Here is a 22791-nt window from a genome sequence, read left to right as displayed (position 1 = left end):
AAAAACCCAGAACATAATAATCATCTTGGAAACACAACTTACACCGTTCACATATTATATTCTAAGTGCCATGAATACAGATAAGGTGCAGCTGACCTGATCATGTTGGTTCAAAAACCACAATAATGTACTTGGTATGATCCTATTTTGTGTAGTACAACTTGCCTTCGTCCGATCGCCAGCAGTAACAGGTGCAATAAGAGACACATAGTATATTATAATAGACTGGTGGCTGGACCCCAGAGCTTTATATTTGTTGCCTGGATCTTACCCACTTACGTAAAGAGCAAGATCACGTACATACAACTGGCAGGATTCAGTGTTTTTAGACCGAAATTCAGTTCATCGATATTGACCACGTAAAATCTGTTGCAACCGGGTATCAAGACTTGATGTCGGACGAGGCAGAATGGATAGATAACATTACTTCGAAATTTTTAAAATCACCAAAAGATTATTCAGGTTAGTTGCTAGAATGTACGGGACTGGAGACAAATTATAGGACTTTCATCCGCGGAGGCACAGAAGTAGGCTGTTCAATCGAAGAACCATGGTGTAAATAAGAGAAATGTTCAGGAGTGAAAGGATATCAATGATATTCGTTTATGACATTACTGTCCTAAGTGAAAGTCAGAAAGAATTGCTGGACCTGTTGGACAGAATGAACAGCCTACTGAGCGCAGGACATGGACTGAAAGTTTATGAAAGAATGACGAAAGTAGTGATGAAGAGTGTAAATGAGATTAACGATAAACTTAACATAAAAATTGGAGACCATTTAGCAGACTAAGAGAAGAGCAAAATAACCCGCGGCGGAATAAGCAAGGAAAATGTGAAAAAAAACTAGCGTAGGCAAAAAGGGCATTCCTCTATAAAAGAAGTTTATCTGTATCAAAGATAGGCCCTAATTAGAGAAATTTCTGAGATTTTTTTTGGAACACAGCTTTGTATGTAGTGAACCATGGACTATGAGAGAAACTGAAAAAAAAGAAAATCTATACGATTCATATCAAATGTTACAGAAGGACGCTCAAAATTAAATAGGCTAATAAGATAAGAAATGAGTGCGTCCTCTGTAGAATCTGTGTAAAACACTGACAAGAGCAAGGGACAGGATGGCAGGATGTCAGTAAAGACATCGGGTAATATGACCCGTGGAAATGGGGAGCAGCGTAGAGGGCAAGTACGGTGGCGGGAGAAAGAGAGTGTAATATGTACTACAAATAATTATAATCGATAAGGTTGGGTATGAGTGTTACTCTGAGATGAAGAGGTTGGCACTGAAGTTGTGACGGGTCGCATCAAACCAGTCAGAAGACTGATGAAAAAAGAAATCTAGGCACACGCAGGATAGGACTGAAAATTTTTTGATAAGCGAAACACAAGATATTGTCGGATGGTGAGCCATCAACAGAAAGGAAATACGAACCATGTTTTAAATAATTTTTACTAATACACGAAAACATATACTTTTCAACGTAATTTCTACCAATACTAATTAAAATTACTTCCCATTTTGTTTATCTGCAATAAGTGGTAATCACTGGACGCTAGATCAAGACTGTACGGAGGGTGATCGAGTTCTTCCCAGCCCTATGATGTGATGAGGTTTTGTGTTACTTCTACCGTATGCGGATGGGCATCTTCATGAAACAAACCGGAAAAAAGCCGTTTTATTGAGCGTGCTAATCATTTTGGCCGCTGGATGTTATTGACTTACGATACGGCAGTTGTGTGAGACGTTATTGTATTACCAAGAGGCAAAACGTCCATAAGTAAACAATCACCGTCTATACAGCTTCTGATGTACTACGAAAAACATTTGTTTGCTCTCCAGTGACCGTTCAACTTAAAAATTCATTACCTGACGCTCAAGGAAATCAAAAACACTGGCCATTCCGTTGGTTTTGTGTACATTGGTTGGTTGATTTGGGGGGGAGGGACGAAACAGCGAGGTCATCGGTCCTATCGGATTAGAGAAGGATGGAGAAGGAAGTCGGCCGTGCCCTTTCAAAGGAACCATCCCGGCATTTGCCTGAAGTGATTTAGAGAAATGACAGAAAACCTAAATCAGGCTGGCCGGAGCCATCGTCTTACCGAATGCGAGTCCAGTATGCTAAACCGAATGCGACTCCAGTGTGCTAACCACTGCCCCATCTTGCTCAGTTTTTGTTTACATCAGACAGCGTTTCTGGTTCAAATGGCTCTGAGCACTATGGGACTCAACATCTGAGGTCATCAGTCCCCTATAACTTAGAACTACTAACTAAGTAACCTAAGGACATCACACACATCGGTCTCGCGGTTCCAGACTGAGGCACCTAGAACCGCTCGGCCACACGGCCGGCTCAGCGTTTCTGGAACCCAGCGTGAGCACAGCTTTCAGTGTTTGCAATAATTTCGTGAAGGACCCATCCTGAAACTTGACTAAAGTGATTAGACAGGGGCTAAATCGTAAAGCGTCTATTTCCTTTGCATTCTGCGTCAAGTCACCAGAGATGACAGGTAGTCGCTCATTTCACGCATCATCATGACTATTAGTACAGCTATGTTCAAACTCTCTAGGCGATATTCTTATCATTCAATCCGTCACAGTTTTACCACCGAAAATAGAAGCTGTTTACTCTCTTTTATTACTACTTTCATCTCCAGTCTGTTGTGCTGATTTTGACTATTTGTGATGCCGGCCAGAGTGGCCGAGCGGTTCTAGGCGCTACAGTCTGGGGCCGCGTGACCGCTACGGTCGCAGGTTCGAATCCTGCCTCGGGCATGGATGTGTGTGATGTCCTTAGGTTAGTTAGGTTTAAGTAGCTCTAAGTTCTAGGGGACTGATGACCTCAGAGCCATTTGACTATTTGTGATCTATTTCAAAGTACAAAATGTGATACGAGCATACCAGATGTTGCTCTCTCATGATGACGTAACACACCTGTGTACGAGTATGTACAGTAAGTCCATCATCACGCTACGTCCCTGACAATGAAGCCATTTGTGCTTTGAAATCGATAGAAAATAGTTAAAAATCAATAAATACAGCTGGCTGAATGTAAATACATTAATAAAAGAGGATAAAGACTGCAATAAATACAGCTGGCTGAATGTAAATACATTAATAAAAGAGGATAAAGACTGCTTGTGCTCCGTAATACATTATTTAGCAGCTGGATAAAGGATTGCTGGTGGAGTTTCTCCGTTAGCTTCACTAATCTGCGGAAGAATTACAACCACTTACACGTCTTTTTCACACAGAAAATGAATCACTGCGGTTGTTTCTCACCGACCTAGACTTTCGATTAACTGAGGCATTTTAAATAATCAAGATAAATGTAAACAGTGTCGAGTGCTATCATTACTTGTTTTATGAGCACAAACAAGTGTAATAGAGCCATTGCTGCTGTGGTGTGCAGGGTGTCCCAAAAAGAATGACCCGGTTTCAGCTTGTCATAATATTGAGGCAAACGTGACTGGGTAACTGAAACAGCGCTAGATGTAATCGGCATGGTCTAGAGTTTCAGCAAAAATCCGCTAGATGTCGCTACGATCGCTGACCTAGAGCGTGCAGCCAGTCTCGCGCAATATGGCGTCCGCGCAACAGAAGGCGTATTGTGTTATTGAATTTAGTCGTACTCAATCAGTGATCGCAGTTCAGCAGGCGTTTCATATTCGATTTCGTGCTAAACCAGCATCACAAAAGAACATTCGACGGAGGTATAAACAGTTTGAAGAAACAGGGTGCCTCTGTAAAGGCAAAAGTCCTGGCCGGCCACGCGTTCCTGAGCAACCAGTGGAACAAATCCGACGAGCATTTGAGCGGAGCCCCCGCAAGTCTACGCGTCGTGCTAGCCGAGAACTTGCGTTACCGCACATGACAGTGTCGCGTGTATCACGGCGTCGTTTAGCCCTCAAACCATACCGATTACAATTGGTACAAGCTCCTCGAGATACTGACAAAGTGAAGCGAGTGGACTTCAGCAATGACATTCTAGAGGACGTGGAAGATGACACTTTCATGTCACGGTTGATATTCAACGATGCGTCAAATTTCCATATCAGCGGTAAGGTTCACCGTCATAATGTGCGTATATGGGGGCTCGAAAATCTACATCTACATCCATTCTCTGCAAGCCACCTGACGGTGTGTGGCGGAGGGAAACAATTGAACACGAACGTGATTCACCAAAAGTGAATATTTTTTGTGCTGTTTCGCAAAGCAAAGTTTGTGGACCCTACTTTCTTGAGGAAGATACAGTAACAGGACAATCATATCTTGCAATGCTACAGAACTGGTTATTTCCACAACTTGACTCTGACAATTTCATCTATCAGCAAGATGGAGCACCACCGCACTGGCACAACAATGTGCACAGTTTCCTCAACGCCAACGTGCCTCAATGTTGGATAGGGCGTACAGGACTGCGAGACCAGGCTTTACACTCTTTGCCTCCTAGGTCCCCTGACTTAACACCATGTGATTTCTTCCTGTGGGGATATGTTAAACAATTTGTTTACGTTCCACCCTTATCTCGTTACATTGATGAACTAAAAACCAGAATATCAGCTGCTGTAGCTTCAGTGACAGAAGACACCTTATGCTCAGTTTGGGATGAATTCGGCTATCGGCTAGATGTCGTCCGTTTAGCCAATAGAGAACATATTGAACATTTAGGATGGATTTTTATAAACTTCTGTCTTTTTTGAGTAATTTAGTGTGCAATTTGTTGGTGTTAGGCCCTTCTTCCTAATAAATAATTCTATTTAAAATCAAGTCATTCTTTTTGAGACACCCTGTATATTAATGATTTAGCCGGCCAGAGTGGCCGTGCTGTTCTAGGCGCTACAGTCTGGAGCCGAACGACCGCTACGGTCGCAGGTTCGAATCCTGCCTCGGGCATGGATGTGTGTGATGTCATTAAGTTAGTTAGGTTTAATTAGTTCTAAGTTCTAGGCGACTGATGACCTCAGAAGTTAGGTCGCACAGTGCTCAGAGCCATTTGAACCATTTTTTTATGAATGATTTAGCGAAATGAAGCAGTTATCTACCAAGAAAATCATCTGAGAAACGAAAGAAGGAAATCAATACCTAGTCGTATTCTATAAAGCGTAAACCTATCAGAAATATTGAAACTCACTCTAAATGTAGAGAAATATCAAAATGTAACAACTGAGTCCCAACTGGTATCCTTATCTCAGGGATTCCTGGAAGTAATAAAGTATATATTCGAAACAGAATGAACACTTTTACTAATGAATTAAGTGTAGAAGGAAAATAATTTATTTCTTGTACTTTAAACGTTATTAGTTCCGCTGTTTCCCGACATCTGCTAGTAATGCATGGCACATAAAAATAAATTAGTTTCGATCTAGTAAACTGCCAAAATGATCGCTACCTTTATGACTTATTTTGAACAGAATGGTCACATTAACTCAGTGGCTGGTGGAGCAAATGGTACACTTGCGAGCACTGGTACAGTGCCAAAAAGGCAGTTTGCTAAACAAAGAAATTACATCAGAAAATTGGGCGACCTACTTTGGAATAGTTTACGAGTGCGCAGGCTTCATATCGGGCTGGCTAACAGATGTTATCAAGTGTAGGCAGTGTGACACGACATAATTTGTTTTATTCCCGTAAATTCTCACAAAAAATGTAATTGTCAGATGTTCGTAAAAACAATTGTTTTATCAATTTAAAAAATTCGGGGAATGAAGTAGTCAGAGATTTTAGCATTTATTACAAGATAACGTGCCTCATGCAACCCACTTTATGGCTATGTTTCAAAAAATTTATATGCTGTTGATTAGCATACGCTTTAGGTGGGTCATTATCACACAAAGATTTTATCAAGCCTACTTAGTTTACAGGGATACTAATCAAAAGTGATACAGTATGATTAACGGCGATTTTCTTACCAAATGTGTTAATCACTTTCCTCAAAGCTCCAGTGCTGAGCATTTGTCTCCTCTGCACAAAGTTTACAATCCAGCTAGCCACAAGGCTAACGGCCCAGGCTACAATGTACGGTAGCGCAGAAACTATTCCATTCTGCAAGAGAATATTAAACAGATTGTAAGCTTCATGAGTATTTACATTACATGAACATTAATGTTATCAACAGCAAGTTACTTCCAAAACCAGAGTTAAGTTATATTATTATCAAACGTCAAGAAATCTCTTTTGCTTATGAAATTTGAGAACAAGGAGTCTGAAATTAATTGGTGCACTTAAGTTCATTTATACTGGCTGTATATAATACTCCTGCCTGCGTCCATGAATGACTTTTCTGTCAGGAAAAGTGCCCAAGAAGAATCTTAGACCCCCTCAGATAATCAAACAATTTGTCAAATTTTGCGAGTTCGTCAAATTATTTGGCTTTACTTACGTTTTTGTCAAACAGAGGAGGGGTGAAAGAAATTTTGATGGACAAACAGTTTCGATTTGACAGATAATTTTGACCGTTTACTCTTGGCTTTGTTAAACAAAAGCCCATTCCCTGCTAGAATTCTGGTGTAACTCATAATAATCAGTGCTGTAGCTCGTCTCATATCAATAAAAGATCACAGGCCATCAAGAAAATCGCAAAGATGTTAGATGTTACGACTTTCCCATCATATTATAAACGATGTAAAGAAAAAATAAAATTCTGTGCTCAGTGTGCAAATTTTAAAACTTAGTAATTTACTGCAGTAGCCAGATATCGCAAAGTTGTAGAAAACGTTGAACAACTGGAAGAGACTTGTCTTCTTTTTCAGTAGAAGGACAAAGATATTCTAACAAGTTATTAAAAGTTGAATGGCCCTACCCCATCCCCACCACGTCCGTGCACATTCCCACAAGCAGCAGCACATCTTCCCCCATCCCTTCGCTGTTATCCCCCCCCCCCCTCCCCACCGCAGCCTCCATCTTACCCCCACAACCAACAGATTGCTTATACTATCAGACACAGTTGCCACACACAGTCTGGCCTCAGCGGCCAGAGACAGTGGTCATCTGTTTGTGAGATGTGCTTGTGAGAATGCGTGCATACTTCCCACTTTAGAAGAAGGTCTTTTGGCCTAAAACTCAAGTGTATAGCAGTCTTTTTGTTGTGCTTGCCTGTGACTCAACGTCTCCTCTGTATGATGAGTAGTAATTTATCCTTTTCCTAATACTGTCATTAATCCATTCCATATTTCCCAGTGTTTAATTTAATTTAAAGTCTCTCCCCACTCTTGCTGTTTCGCATCATACTAAGCGGGAATTGCTGTAACCACAATTCATCTCAGAAAACTTTTTCCTGCTGAACTGAATACTGTTACCTGGAAACAAGATTCCAACACTGAATCTAGAACTATGTAAATCAAAATAATGTTCTATTGGTCAGAATTAAGAAATGTGAGAGGGAAACTGACAGTAAATTAAAAAATTTTTTAGCAACCACTATAAGCCAAATTTCAGCCTTCAGTTTGCAACCCCAGACTTCGTGAAGATGCAGAATGTGCCACATGCCCTATAAATATATATTTTACTTTCTCCAAATTTTGGTAGATTTGCTTCTGAACACAGTGCACGTTTTTGTATCTAAAGGCAGGCAGAGCCATCTGTGTGGCAGGATCGTGGTCAGTGGCGTCATACAATAATACAATAAACACCAGTTAGTTGACATATAGACTAACAAATGTTTATTAAAGAGCGTGAAAGCAATACAAAAAGCGACTCTTTCGCAACTGCTAAATGCTAATCGCACCTCACCACGTTACTCTTCAATACCAAAATTATTGTGGATAACCGTGGAAAAAATCATAATTCTATATAAAGTTATAGTTCACCACGTTGTCGTAAAATTTTACAAGTCCAAGAGCTTCTGCTCAGAATTTAAAGTTCACCAGACCAGCAAGCGATATATTTGCAACTCCAGATGCGATTCTGAAAAAACTTACAGTTCCTGTAATAGATGTCGAAACTGTTCTAAATTTTCAGAATTTTTGTGTGAAATTTAAAAAATCCGTAAAACTGTAACCCGAAACATTTCTGCCACTTACAAACAGAGACACACACGGCATTCGTGAAAACATATGACCGTTCTCGTTCAACTCTCGGAATGGACTGTAGCGTGCCAGTATGTCCAACGCCCTTAAATAGACGTGATCTACATTTATGAACTGTTACTAAAATACTGCATATCGGTTAGAACTAGAATTTTACTAGCTTGAAATTAGATTTTTGCTGGGATTCATCGATTTCTGGTTATTTACATTTTAATCGGTGAGATAGTTAACTTGCCCAAGTTGACATCAGCTATCATTAAACACAATGAACCTCACATGCTTATGGATAGCACTATAGTCTAATTTCTTCTATGATTAAATACGTTGATAATTATTGGAATGAACATTCCTGCTTATAATTTAAAATTTATTACATTGAAAAACCTATTTCGATAGAGCTGTTCAAACGTTGTCTTTGGAAACTTTGCTCTTTCAAATCCCTTAAGGTATTAAGAACTTATTAATTTCTTAAGTCAATTGGTGTTTCTGAACCTTATATCTTTAATATCTTAAATACCATTTTGTCTGACGAGAGGGCATTTAGACGCACATTGTCATCTCTCAGGAGGATCAGCAGCGAATTGACGCATAGTGCAGGGAATGGCAATTGAATCTCAATGTAGACATGTGTAATGTGCTGCAAATACATAGAAAGAAAGATCCCTTATCATTTAGCTACAATATTGCAGGTCAGCAATTGGAAGCAGTTAATTCCATAAATTATCTGGGGGTACGCATTAGGAGTGAATTAAATTGGAATGATCATATAAAGTTATGGACAAATGTAATGATGTAGAGGCTTATCTTACGAGGGGTAAGATAGATACTGCCTACAGGAAAATTAAAGAGACCTTTGGAGAAAAGAGAACCACTTGCATGAATATCAAGAGCTCAGATGGAAACCCAGTTCTAAGCAAAGAAGGGAAAGCAGAAAGGTGGAAGGGGAATATAGAGGGTCTATACAGGGGCGATGTTCTTGAAGACAATATTATGGAAATGGAAGAGGAGGTAGATGAAGATCAAATGGGAGATATGACACTGCGTGAAGAGTTTGACAGAGCACTGAAATACCTAAGTCGAAACAAGGCCCCGGTAGTAGACAACATTACATTAGAACTACTGACAGCCTTGGGAGAGCCAGGCCTAACAAAACTCTACCATCTGGTGAGCAAGATGTATGAGACAGCCGAAATTCCCTCAGACTTCAAGAAGAATATAGTAATTCCAATCCCAAAGAAAGCAGGTTTGACAGATGTGAAAATTACCGAACTATCAGTTTAATAAGTCACAGCTGCAAAGTACTAACGCGAATTCTTTACAGACGAATGGAAAAACTGGTAGAAGCTGACCTCAGGGAAGATCAGTTTGGATTCCGTAGAAATGTTAGAACACGTGAGGCAATACTGACCCGACAACTTATTTTAGAAAATAGATTAAGGAAAGGCAAACCTACGTTTCTAGCATTCGTAGACTTAGAGGAAGCTTATGACAATGTTGATTGGAATACTCTCTTTCAAATTCTGAAAATGGCAGGGGTAAAATACAGGGAATGAAAGGCTATTTACAATTTGTACAGAAACCAGATGGCAGTTATAAGAGTCGAGGGGAATGAAAGGGAAGCAGTGGTTGGGAAGGAAGTGAGACAGGGTTGTATCCTACCCCGATGTTATTCAATATGTATACTGAGGAAGCAGTAAAGGAAGCAAAAGAGATGTTCGGAGTAGGTATTAAAATCCATGGAGAAGAAATAAAAACTTTGAGGTTTGCCGATGACATTGTAATTCTGTCAGAGACAGCAAAGGACTTGGAAGGGCAGTTGAACGGAATGGGCAGTGTCTTGAAAGGAGGGTATAGGATGAACATCAACAAAAGCAAAAAGAGGATAATGGAATGTAGTCGAACTAAGTCGGGAGATGCTGAGGGTATTAGATTAGGAAATGAGACACTTAAAGTAGTAAAGGAGTTTTGCTATATGGGGAGCAAAATAACTGATGATGGTCGAAGTAGAGAGGATATAAAATGTAGACTGGAAATGGCAAGGAAAGCGTTTCTGAAGAAGAGAAATTTGTCAACATCGAGTATAGATTTAAGTGTCAGGAAGTCGTTTGTGAAAGTATTTGTATGGAGTGTAGCCATGTATGGAAGTGAAACGTGGACGATAAATATTTTGGACAAGAAGAGAATAGAAGCTTTAGAAATGTGGTGCTACAGAAGAATGCTGAAGATTAGTTGGGTAGATCACATAACTAATGAGGCGGTATTGAATAGAATTGGTGAGAAGAGGAGTTTGTGGCATAACTTGACTAGAAGAAGGGATCGGTTGGTAGGACATGTTCTGAGGCATCAAGGGATCACCAATTTGGTATTGGAGGGCATCGTGGAAGGTAAAAATCGTAGAGGGAGACCAAGAGATGAATACGCTAAGCAGATTCAGAAGGATGTAGGTTGCAGTAGGTACTGGTAGATGAAGAAGCTTGCACAGGATAGAGTAGCATGGAGAGCTGCAGCAAACCAGTCTGAGGACTGAAGACCACAACAACAACAACAACGTTTAAAGTTGATCATCGGTAAAGCAGATGCCGGACTGAGATTCACTGGAAGAATCCTAAGGAAATGCAGTCCGAAAACAAAGGAAGTAGGTTACAGTACGCTTGTTCGACCACTGCTTGAATATTGCTCAGAGGTGTGGGACCCGTACCATATAGGGTTGATAGAAGAGATAGTGAAGATCCAACGGAGAGCAGCGCGCTTCGTTACAGAATCTATCAATAATCGCGTTACGGATATGATAGATAAACTCCAGTGGAAGACTCTGCAGGAGAGACGCTCAGTAGCTCGGTACAGGCTTTTGTTGAAGTTTCGAGAACATACCTTCACCGAGGAGTCTAGCAGTACATTGCTCCCTCCTAAGTATGCCTCGCGAAGAGACCATGAGGATAAAATCAGAGAGATTAAAGCCCACACAGAGGCATACCGACAATCCTTCTTTCCACGAACAATATGAGACTGGAATAGAAGTGAGAACCGATAGAGGTACTCAAGGTACCCTCCGCCACACACCATCAGGTGGCTTGCGGAGTATGTATGTAGATGTAGATGTCTTTAATTTGCGTTTTTTCCCTAACTTGTAGCCATGATGGCAGGGATTATATGTATTTTGTAGCCGTGAAATTAATTTCCGGCCCCTGGCTGCCACCCTGTCGGTAACTCACACCCCCGGCGTCCTGCAACAGCCATGCGCCCGTGTCCTTCCCGCTGATAGTGTAAACACTCCAGACTACCTGCTGCCTTTCTGTCAGCCGGTTTACTTTGTGGCCTCTTGTTTCAGCCAAAGCAGGGACGGAAAGTGTCGTTTGCTGGGCGAAACAAACGACTCCAGTGGTCATCTCCTCACGAGCGATGCTCGCCTGTGTCAACGCTTGCACGCACCACGCCCTTTCGCCTGTCGAGCTGCATCTACACTGAAGAGCCAAAGAAACTGGTACACCTGCATAATTTCGTGTAGGGACTCCCATCCACTCTCCCCCTCCCCCGAGCACGCAGAAGTGCCGCAACACGAAGTGGCATGGACTCGACTAATGTCTGAAGTAGCGCTGGAGGGAATTGACACCATGAATCCTGCAGGGCTGTCCATAAATTCGGAAGAGTACGGCAGGATGAAGATCTCTTCTGAACAGCACGTTGTAAGGCATCCCAGATATGCTCAATAATGTTCATGTCAGGGTAGTGTGGTGGCCAGCGGAAGTGTTTAAACTCAGAAGAATGTTCCTGGAGCCTCTCTGCAGCAATTCTGGACGTGCGAGGTGTTACATTGTCCTTCTGATATTGCCCAAGACCGTCCGAATTCACAATGGATATGAATGGATGCAGGTGATCAGACAGGATGCTTATGTACGTGTCACCTGTCAGAGTCGTATCTATACGTATCAGGTGTCCCATATCACTCCAACTGCACATGCCCCACTCAGTTATAGAGCCTCCACCACCTTGAACACTCCCCTGCTGACATGCAGCGTCCATGGGTTCATGAGATTGTCTCCATACCCGTACACGTACATCCGCTCGATACAACTCGAAACAAGACTCGTCCGAGCAGGCAACATTTTTCCAGTCATCAACAGTCCAATGTCGATGTTGACGGGCCCAGGCGAGGCGTAAAGCTTTGTGTTGTGCAGTCATCAAGGGTACATGAGTGGGCCTTCGGCTCCTAAACTCCGTATCGATAATGTTTCGTGGAATGGTTAGTACGCTGACACTTGTTGATGGCCCAGCTTTGAAATCTGCAGAAATTTCCGGTAAGGTTGCCCTTCTGTCACGTTGAACGATTCTCTTCAGTCGTCGTTGGTTCCGTTCTTGCAGGATATTTTTCAAGCCGCAGCGATGTCGGAGATTTGATGTTTTACCGGATTCCTGATATTCACGGTACACTCGTGAAATGGTCAGACGGGAAAATCCCCAATTCTTCGCCAACTCGGCGGTGCTGTGTCCCATCGCTCGTGCACCGATTATAACACCACAGGGTAACGGCGTGCTCTAGGCGTCTTGTCACGGTCCGCATGGCTTTCCCCCTCGGAGGTTCGAGTCCTCCCTCGGGCACGGGTGTGTGTGTCGTCCTTAGCGTAAGTTACTTTAAGTTAGATTAAATACGTCCGCAGCTCGTGGTCTCGCAGTAGCTTTCTCGCTTCCCGAGCACGGGGTCCCAGGTTCGATTCCCGGAGAGGTCAGGGATTTTCACCTCCCTCGTGATGACTGGGTGTCGTCTTCATCATCATCATTCATCCCCATCACGGTCGGAGGAAGGCAATGGCAAACCACCTCCGCAAGGACTTTGCCTAATACGACGGTGCGGGTCTCCCACATCGTTCCCCTACGCTCTGTCAAGGAGTATGGGACTTCATCATCATCAGATTAAATAGTGTGTAAGCTTAGGGACCGGTGATCTCAGCAGTTTGGTCCCATAAGTCCTTACCACAAATTTCCAAATTTCGATGTAACAACTGCGCCACACACTTGTCTTATATAGGCGTTTCCGACCGCAGCGCCGTCTTCTGCCTGTTTATATATCTCTGTATTTGAATACACATGCCTTTACCAATTTCTTTGGCGCTTCAGTAATATCTCAACTTGTACTACTTTCTTTCAATTTCTTAATAGGTAACACGTTAGTAAACGTACCGATAGGAAGGAAAACAAATTCGAGTTTCATGTTCTGCCGACAGGGGCGTCATTTGAGTTGAAGCACAAACCCGGATTGAGGAAGTAAATCAGCCGTGTTATTTTCATAAGATTCAGAGTAACCATCCCGACTGAGAAGGTCTACGGAACATTTAAATCAGGATGATCGCCCGGGGATTCGAGCCGCCGTCCACCCCAGAGCGAGTCTATTGTTTTAAACAAAGCGTCGGCGCGATTGTCGCTGTCAGAATACAGATTTGAATTACAAACACACGCGACTGTACCGGAAATGCGCACTCGCAGGTTCTCTAAGACTGCGTCCGATATATCTGTGACGTTCGACTTTTTGATCACATTTCACCAGTATATGCAAAATTGTCCTGGCTGCGTGCTGACAAACGCAGAGTTTTCCATACACTCTGTCTCATGTACTGCCTTATAAATGTACACTGTCCCTCATATCTCTCCTCATCCTTAACGCTTATGTCAGACCAACGTGACAGAAACACACGTTCCCATCACAATAAAATCCACTCTGTTCCACCTTCTCCAAGTCCTTTACAATAGCGGGAACCCGACTCTGGAGTAACCTCCCTCGTTATGTTAGAGAACTTAAAAACATGTCCGGCTTCAAAAAACAGTTAATGACGTATCTACTTAAGCAACAGTAATGCCTTCCTCTTTACATGAATGCACTTTACCCCATTACTTCCCTCTTTCTACATCTACATGACTACTGTGCAATTCACATTTAAGTGCTTGGCAGAGGGTTCGTCGAACCACAATCATACTATCTCTCTACCATTCCACTCCCGAACAGCGCGCGGGAAAAACGAACACCTAAACCTTTCTGTTCGAGCTCTGATTTCTGTTATTTTATTTTGATGGTCATTCCTACCTATGTAGGTTGGGCTCAACAAAATATTTTCGCATTCGGAAGAGAAAGTTGGTGACTGAAATTTCGTAAATAGATCTCGCCGCGACGAAAAACGTCTTTGCTGTAATGACTTCCATCCCAATTCGCGTATCATATCTGCCGCACTCTCTCCCCTACTACGTGATAATACAAAACGAGCTGCCCTTTTTTGCACCTTTTCGATGTCCTCCGTCAATCCCACCTGGTAAGGATCCCACACCGCGCAGCAATATTCTAACAGAGGACGAACGAGTGTAGTGTAAGCTGTCTCTTTAGTGGACTTGTTGCATCTTCTAAGTGTCCTGCCAATGAAACGCAACCTTTGGCTCGCCTTCCCCACAATATTATCTATGTGGTCTTTCCAATTGAAGTTGTACGTAATTTAAACACCCAGGTACTTAGTTGAATTGACAGCCTTGAGAATTGTACTATTTATCGAGTAATCGAATTCCAACGGATTTCTTTTGGAACTCATGTGGATCACCTCACACTTTTCATTATTTAGCGTCAACTGCCACCTGCCACACCATACAGCAATCTTTTCTAAATCGCTTTGCAACTGATACTGGTCTTCGGATGACCTTACTAGACGGTAAATTACAGCATCATCTGCGAACAACCTAAGAGAACTGCTCAGATTGTCACCCAGGTCATTTATATAGATCTTAAATCTCCCTTCCCCAAAACTGGCTATACTAGTAAACATCTACTTTACACATCAAGATATTAATGTACATCTGCACAAATATTCATTACTACTGCCAATTTTTCTCATGTTTATCATTATTATTCGATTTTTTTACTGTTATTATTATTGCTTTTATCATAATTTGTATGTATAGCACCTGATGTAAAAATACTGCGAGCATTTACTTTATTAGGTCTTAGTCATTACTCTTTATTCATTTTGTCACTAGAGTAATCTAATTTTCTTATTTAAACTATTGTCATGATGTAACTCTAATGTGTGAAATGCTGCATGTGTGAAACACTGGGCCGGCCAGAGTGGCCGAGCGGTCCTAGGCGCTACAGTCTGGAATCGCGCGACCGCTGCGGTCGCAGGTTCGAATCCTGCCTCGGGCATGAATGTGTGTGATGTCCTCAGGTTAGTTAGGTTTAAGTAGTTCTAAGTTCTAGGGGACTGATGACCTCAGAAGTTAAGTCCCATAGTGCTCAGAGCCATTTGAACCATTTTTTTGAAACAATGGTCCGATGTAAGAGACGGCCTGATGGCCCTAATCTGATCAGGTCAAATAAATAAATAAAATATTTCCTGCAGCAGCTATCTTTAAGTGTATTAAATAGTTTTACTTACTGCAGTGATGTTCAATTTCAGAACATTACTGAAGTACGTAGGTATCTCAGTTAGCAGTGTGTAGGATCCCCAGTTCTGCGCCATGTGGGTTAATGCGAGGGCGATGAAAGGGATGGAAGTGAAAAGAGAGACCCACGGCGTCGGTAATTTCTGAAAACATAGTCCAAAGCTGTACCCAGCTAATGAAGCAAACATATTATATACAATCACTTGAGTAGGGTGTGTTCTACGCTACCTTCTCGTCCTGTGAGACACACTTGACTGATTCTTCAATGTAGGACAGTTCCTGCGGGGACATGTATCTGTGTTTGGCGGGAGAGTCTGCTCCGAAGAAGAAGACGAGCACCCCCCAGACGATGGACAGCCCTCCAAACGTGTAGAAGATGGAGGGCCAGCCAGCAGCGCTCTGGGCCAGGACTCCGGACACCACAGTCGCTATCACTGTGCCCATCTGGCCACCTGGGGGACAGAAACAAACACAGCTAGCCAGCGCACAGTTGCTACCTGACAAAGTGAACTGAAGACCTCTCACGGTGGCAGCACCGTCGTGGTTACGACTGAGAAACTCGTTTGGCAGTAGAAAAGCGTTAACACCACGGAATTCTTACAAGTGGACGTCTGTCACAGTCTACACATTTGTACAACAGTGCCCTTCAATGTACAGCAATTAAACATAAATTTGCACTTTCGTTTCACAAAGCTTCTCGGACATGTTAGTACACGAACCCACCTTTCGTCTCAATAAATCACTGGCTGCTTTAAATGTGATGCTTCATTTTTCTTAAAAGTCAAATGTAGGAAGCTTTTTGTGAAATTATGTCGCCTAGTTCGCCCTTGAGGATTCGTTTATCCTGCTATCTTTCAAAAATAATGCCATAGACAGGACAGTTTTCCCCTGAGTTTTCTTACTGTCCACGAAGTCCAATACTGAGTGACAAAAGCTGTGAAATTTAGATAAAATTGCAATTTCTACATCTACAACTACATCCATACTCCGCAAACCACCTGACGGTGTGTGGCGGAGGGTACCTTGAGTACTTCTATCGGTTCTCCCTTCTATTCCAGTCTCGTATTGTTCGTGGGAAGAAGGATTGTTGGTATGCCTCTGTGTGGGCTCTAATCTCTCTGATTTTATCCTCATGGTCTCTTAGCGAGATATACGTAGGAGGGAGCAATATACTTCTTGACTCCTCGGTGAAGGTATGTTCTCGAAACTTCAACAAAAGCCGGTACCGAGCTACTGAGCGTCTCTCCTGCAGAGTCTTCCACTGGAGTTTATCATCTCCGTAACGCTTTCGCGATTTCTAAATGATCCTGTAACGAAGTGCGCTGCTCTCCGTTGGATCTTCTCTATCTCTTCTATCAACCCTATCTGGTACGGATCCCACACTGGTGAGCAGTATTCAAGCAGTGGGCGAACAAGCGTACTGTAACCTACTTCCTTTGTTTTCTGATTGCATTTCCTTAGGATTCTTCCAATGAATCTCAGTCTGGCATCTGCTTTACCGACGATCAACTTTATGTGATCATTCCATTTTAAATCACTCCTAATGCGTACTCCCAGATAATTTATGGAATTAACTGCTTCTAGTTGCTGACCTGCTATATTGCAGCTAAATGATAAGGGATCTTTCTTTCTATATATTCGCAGCACATTACACTTGTCTACATTGAGATTCAATTGCTATTCTCTGCACCATGCGTCAATTCGCTGCAGATCTCCTGCATTTCAGTACAATTTTCCATTGTTACAACCTCTCGATATACCACAGCATCACCCGCAGAAAGCCTCAGTGAACTTCCGATGTCATCCACAAGGTCATTTATGTGTATTGTGAATAGCAACGGTCCTACGACACTCCCCTGCGGCACACCTGAAATCACTCTTACTTCGGAAGACTTCTCTCCATTGAGAATGACCTTGTCCTAGTATTGTTCGTATTGCCGCAGATTACTACCTGATAACACATTTATCAAAACATTCAATATACTATTTATTACGTGTACTTTGCTTCCGTTTCTTTGAGGTTGATTTCTGAAACACAGAAGTATTACCTTTTCTTTGTGTTGATTTGCATGTGGACTCATACTGAAGTTTTTCTAGAATGTTATCACATGGCTGGGGTGCTGTAACCCATGAACCATTGTGGTGTGCACCATCACCACCACATTTGTAATGTTATTTTGGAATGAACATTAACATTGTAAACCACTGATCTTTCATAATGTTAAGTTAGTTAAAGGTATCATACTTTAATAAAATACAACGTTGACTTCTTTCCACATACATGTAACTGGGATTCATTAAATATGGCTAATGCAGAGAATGATTGATTACGAAGTTTTAGTTGAAGTACAGAGAGAGAAAAATAGTTTCTATGTACATGTTTCCTCTTTGTCTATGATTCAAAGTAGTTTTCAGTATTCAGATGCGATATCATAGGTATGTTTCCATTTGGCATAAAGTAATAAATTGAGCACACCTATAAGTTCAATATAAGAATAAAACCGTACCTTATAAGATATCTGTTGCACAAATATCTGATTGTCTAATTGTAAAGATTAAAGACTCGTGTCGGATACATGAAAAGTAACAGAGGTTATTGTGAGCAATCCACCATTCTTAAAGCGTAGATGTAATTGTTGACCTATGATAAATTTCGAAGTGGACCTAGTAGATAGTAAGCTAGCGAAAAAGAGTTAAACAAAAACTAAGTAATGTGTGTCAGCAGCACTTTTTCTCCAATGTAGCAGTTTATGTATTAATTATGCTATCTGCAACTCAGCCCTGATTAAGCACAAACTGTTTATACTACTTTAACCAATGTTAATAATGAATGTAGTGTCCGCCCCAGTAGCTGAGTGGTCAGCGTGACGGATTGCCGTCCTCTGGGCCCGGGTTCGATTCCAGGCTGGGTCGGAGATTTTCTCCGCTCAGGGACTGGGTGTTGTGTTGTGTTCATCATCATTTCATCCCCATCCGGCGTGCAGGTCGCCCAATGTGGCGCCGAATGTAATAAGCCCTGCGATATGGCGGCCGGACCTGCCCCGCGAGGGGCCTCCCGGCCAATGACGCCAACCGCTCATTTCCAATGAATGTAGTTTCTATTAGCTGCTGCTCTTTACTAATTTACATCCTGATTCGTCTACAGGTTCTCCTTTATGGTGGGATCCAAAAAATGCTGTGAGTAAATTAAGGAATGCTGCGGATAAGTCACGAACCAAATACCTAGCAAACAACTAAATGTATTACTTTTCAAAGAAGAAGAATTTATGGTATGGAAGGTATTAATTTCTCTGAGACTTGCGTGGTACATTAAATAAACGAATTTTGCTAATATCAAAATCACTCCATTCCATAATTGCCACGGTGGCATTCATACTGCAAACGTAATACGTCTTCAAGTACAGAAAAAAGTCTTCGTTGCACAACCTGGGCTTATTTAATTTTCATACATGATGCGTTTCGCGTGTTCTAGGCATTATTAGACAGTCTGGCGAAATTACAAACTGATATAAGTATAAATTACTATTAAAGACATTAATAAATGAATAAATTAAAAATAAAAAAAATATGGGCGTATTTTGCACTGTGAGTTTATTCTGCTCACTGAGTTTGTTTGTTTGCCTAAGTTAGGTACCCCTTGCACATCTTAGTAGCTTTCTTTTGCCTACTGTCATTACCTTTTATCGTCTTGCTTCTAGGCGATGTAATGAAGCATTAACAAAATGGCTCTGAGCACTATGGGACTCAACTGCTGGGGTCATGAATCCCCTAGAACTTAGAACTAGTTAAACCTAACTAACCTAAGGACATCACAAACAGCCATGCCCGAGGCAGGATTCGAACCTGCGACCGTAGCGGTCTTGCGGTTCCAGACTGCAGCGCCTTTAACCGCATGGCCACTTCGGCCGGCGAAGCATTAACAGTGGCTACTGGCTGTTTCATTTCGGTTCTATAGGGCTTTTATTCACGTTCGACGCCTCGGTCACGATTATCAAGGGTTTTTATCGGTGAGTTCAGTTATGATGTAATATTTCATGCGTTGAAATTTATACCCCCCACCACCCCCAGAAACACAAATGTGGCCCTGTACTCTATAGGCCAGTCGATGTATGTCTTTCTTTCGTTATGTCCGCCTGCTCAGCTGGGTGGTAACGTGATTGCCTCCCATGCACTGGGCCCGGGTTCGATTCCCGGTCCGCTCGGAGATTTTCTCCGCTCGTCGACTAGGTGTTGTGTTATCTTCGTCATCGGCCGCAAGTCGCCCAATGTGGCGCCGACTGAAACAAGAGCCCGTTGCGACCTCCCGGCCAACAATGCCATACAATCATTACATTTTTTCCTTTTGTTATTTTTAATTTACTCATTTATTAATTTCTTAATTAGCAAATTCTTTTATATTTAAACCAGTTCGTAATTTCTCCAGATTGTCTGATGATGCCTAAAACAGGCGAAACGCATCACATGTGAAGACTAAACAAACCTACCTTCTGCAGACAAGACTGTTTTTTCTGTATTTATATTTGCTAGTATCTGTCAAAGACATTATTGTCACCAAACTGAGACGATTCAGGTAACACTAGATACTGAAATAACACCGAGCTGTTCGAGAAAGGAACAGATGCTTTTCTTATTTACCAATAAATGAGTTAGAAGCAAAAATTACCGTGCAGAACACACTTCACCTGAGTAAACGATGGTCCCCAGCACAGCATTTTCCTTGGGTGGTATCCACTTCGCCAGCAGCGAGTGTGTACAGGGAAATATGAAGCCCTGAAAGAGCAGAAAGGGTTACCCTAGTGACATATTTTTATCAAGTTCAACTCTCAAAAGCAACATTAGTGATATGTTTTGCAGCATAGTCAATATACACCAATCAAAAAGAGTTACACATTAATGAAAGGTAAGCTGTCAGTTTACTTTGATACAGTACATAGGAAAATATGCTTTCAGACGCAGTATAATATTTTTAAATGTACTAACGTAGATTAACTATGATTCACATTTATGTGAATGAAGAACTAGACAAAAGCTTTCATAGCACTCAAATAGATCAGAAATAGGCTAAACTATACTCACTGTCACAACACAGTTTGTAAAACTTCCTGGCAGATTCAAACTGTGTGCCGGACCGAGACTCGAACTCAGGACCTTTGCCTTTCGCGGGCCAGTGCTGTGCCAACTGAGCTACCCAAGCACGACTCGCGACCCGTCCTCACAGCTTTACTTCTGCCAGTACATTGTCTCCTACCTTCCAAACTTTACAGAAGCTCTCCTGCGAACCTGCAGAACTAGCACTCCTGAAAGAAAGGATATTGCGGAGACATGGCTTAGCCACAGCGTGGGGGATGTTTCAAGAATGAGATTTTCACTCTGCAGCGGAATGTGCGCTAATATGAAACTTCCTGGCAGACCAAAACTGTGTGCCGGACCGGGACTCGAACTCGGAACCTTTGCCTTTCGCGGGCAAGTGCTCTGCCAACTGAGCTACCCAAGCACAACTCATGCCCCGTCCTCACAGCTTTACTTCTGCCAGTACATCGTCTCCTACCTTCCAAACTTTACAGAAGCTCTCATGCGAACCTGCAGAACTAGCACTCCTGAAAGAAGTGGCAGAAGTAAAGCTGTGAGGGCGGGGTGTGAGTTGTGCTTGGGTAGCTCGGCTGGAAGAGCACTTGCCCGCGAAAGGCAAAGGTTCCGAGTTCGAGTCCCGGTCCGGCACACAGTTTTAATCTGCCAGGAAGTTTCATATCAGCGCACACTCCGCTGCAGAGTGAAAATCTCATTCTGGAAACACAGTTTGTGTTTAGATCGAGAGTCCAATGCTGCCTGGTACTTGCATAGCGTGAGTTCGTTGAGGAATCTTGAAAAATAATGACCGCCTCCGTGCCAACGCTACGTCGTATACTACGAGAGTTCTGCCAGAATAATTCTCAGCACACGATTAGTGAGAACCACTGAGCAGCCAATAGTGTTTCCTTGTAGTGAACAGTCTGTATGAATGGTAATAAAAACGTAGTTAACGTCTCAAATATTAAAAACACAAAGCTCTAAAAATAATAATTCATGTGCTTTCTTGCTAAAATTCGTCAAATTTAAAACACCTGTGGCGCTATCTGTATTACCAAACCGCTGTCGTGAAACCCAATCCCGGTTGCAGATTGCCTATGCACCGAATTTCACGGTAACGAAAATTTGATTTCGATATATTTCGCGTAATTGTTGGCCGAAGTTAAAAATTTAAATTTCTGCCATAATCTACTCAGTAAGAGGTATAATCCTGTGTTATATACGAGAATTATTGCAGAAAATGTGTGTTTGTCTCGAAGCAGCGTAACTTGACGGCGCGCATTTCCCGGATGTATTCATCCAGTGCAGTATTTGAGAATGAGTGCACAGTGCGACTCCCAACAAACTTCACACGTAATTTCAAACCCTTTCTAGACTATTTCTCCTACAAAATGATGAAAGCAAAAACGTTAACCTCTTACTACGTTTTCGCTGTATTTGCAGTCAAACGTCAGCATCAGGCATGATGTTTTAATATATTACTTCTTTTTTGCCTACTCTATTCGCAACACTGTTTGCCGTCAGTATCTACGTATACTGCTGAATGTACAGCAAAATTATATGATGGTACACGTGGTTCAGGAGGTATTACGTCATAAACCTTAAAATGCGTGAAAAATTAGATTTTGCTGAAAAAAAAGGGCAAATCACCCAGACTATATTCATCCTTTATTCCATAATGGTAACACTTAGCGACTTTCAACAAACTTTAATCTCAAACATTCTTTAAACTCTTCTCGCTTACTTGCTTAAAGTCAGATATTTAACACATTAACTGATTTGTACTTGATACTAGAAGGTATCAGATAGATTATATAATGGTAACGCAGAGATTTAGGAACCAGGTTTTAAACTGTAGATTATGTACTGTAGATTAAAACTGAAGAAACTACAAAAATGTGGGAATTTAAGGAGATAGGACCTGGATAAACTGACTAAACCAGAGGTTGTACAGAGTTTCAGGGAGAGCATAAGGGAACAATTGACAGGAATGGGGGAAAGAAAAACAGTAGAAGAAGAATGGGTGGCTTTGAGGGATGAAGTAGTGAAGCCAGCAGAAGATCAACTAGGTAAAAAGACGAGGGCTAGAAGAAATCCTTGGGTAACAGAAGAAATAATGAATTTAATTGATGAAAGGAGAAAATATAAATATGCAGTAAATGAAGCAGCCAAAAGGAAATGCAAACGTCTCAAAAATGAGATCGACAGGAAGTGCAAAATGGCTAAGCAGAGATGGCTAGAGGACAAATGTAAAGATGTAGAGGCTTATCAAAAATGGTTCAAATGGCA

At 41.9% G+C, this 22791-nt stretch overlaps 1 protein-coding gene across 1 annotated transcript in view; it reads right to left on the bottom strand.

Moving 5' to 3' along the window:
* Positions 1-22791, bottom strand: part of LOC124799346 (putative inorganic phosphate cotransporter) — a 163537-nt gene that overhangs the window by 19973 nt on the left and 120773 nt on the right. The window contains exons 4-7 of the mRNA XM_047262918.1: positions 20118-20205; positions 15664-15887; positions 15429-15578; positions 5908-6040 (exon numbers count right to left, since the gene is read on the bottom strand). Of these exons, the coding sequence (XP_047118874.1) occupies positions 5908-6040; positions 15429-15578; positions 15664-15887; positions 20118-20205 (595 nt within the window). The remainder of the gene's footprint in view (positions 1-5907; positions 6041-15428; positions 15579-15663; positions 15888-20117; positions 20206-22791) is intronic.

Source organism: Schistocerca piceifrons, chromosome 1, assembly GCF_021461385.2.
Source record: "Schistocerca piceifrons isolate TAMUIC-IGC-003096 chromosome 1, iqSchPice1.1, whole genome shotgun sequence".
NCBI classification, from domain to species: Eukaryota; Metazoa; Arthropoda; class Insecta; order Orthoptera; family Acrididae; genus Schistocerca; species Schistocerca piceifrons.
The sequence above is the reverse complement of the archived record's forward strand: the minus strand, read 5'-3'. Positions and strand labels throughout refer to the sequence as shown.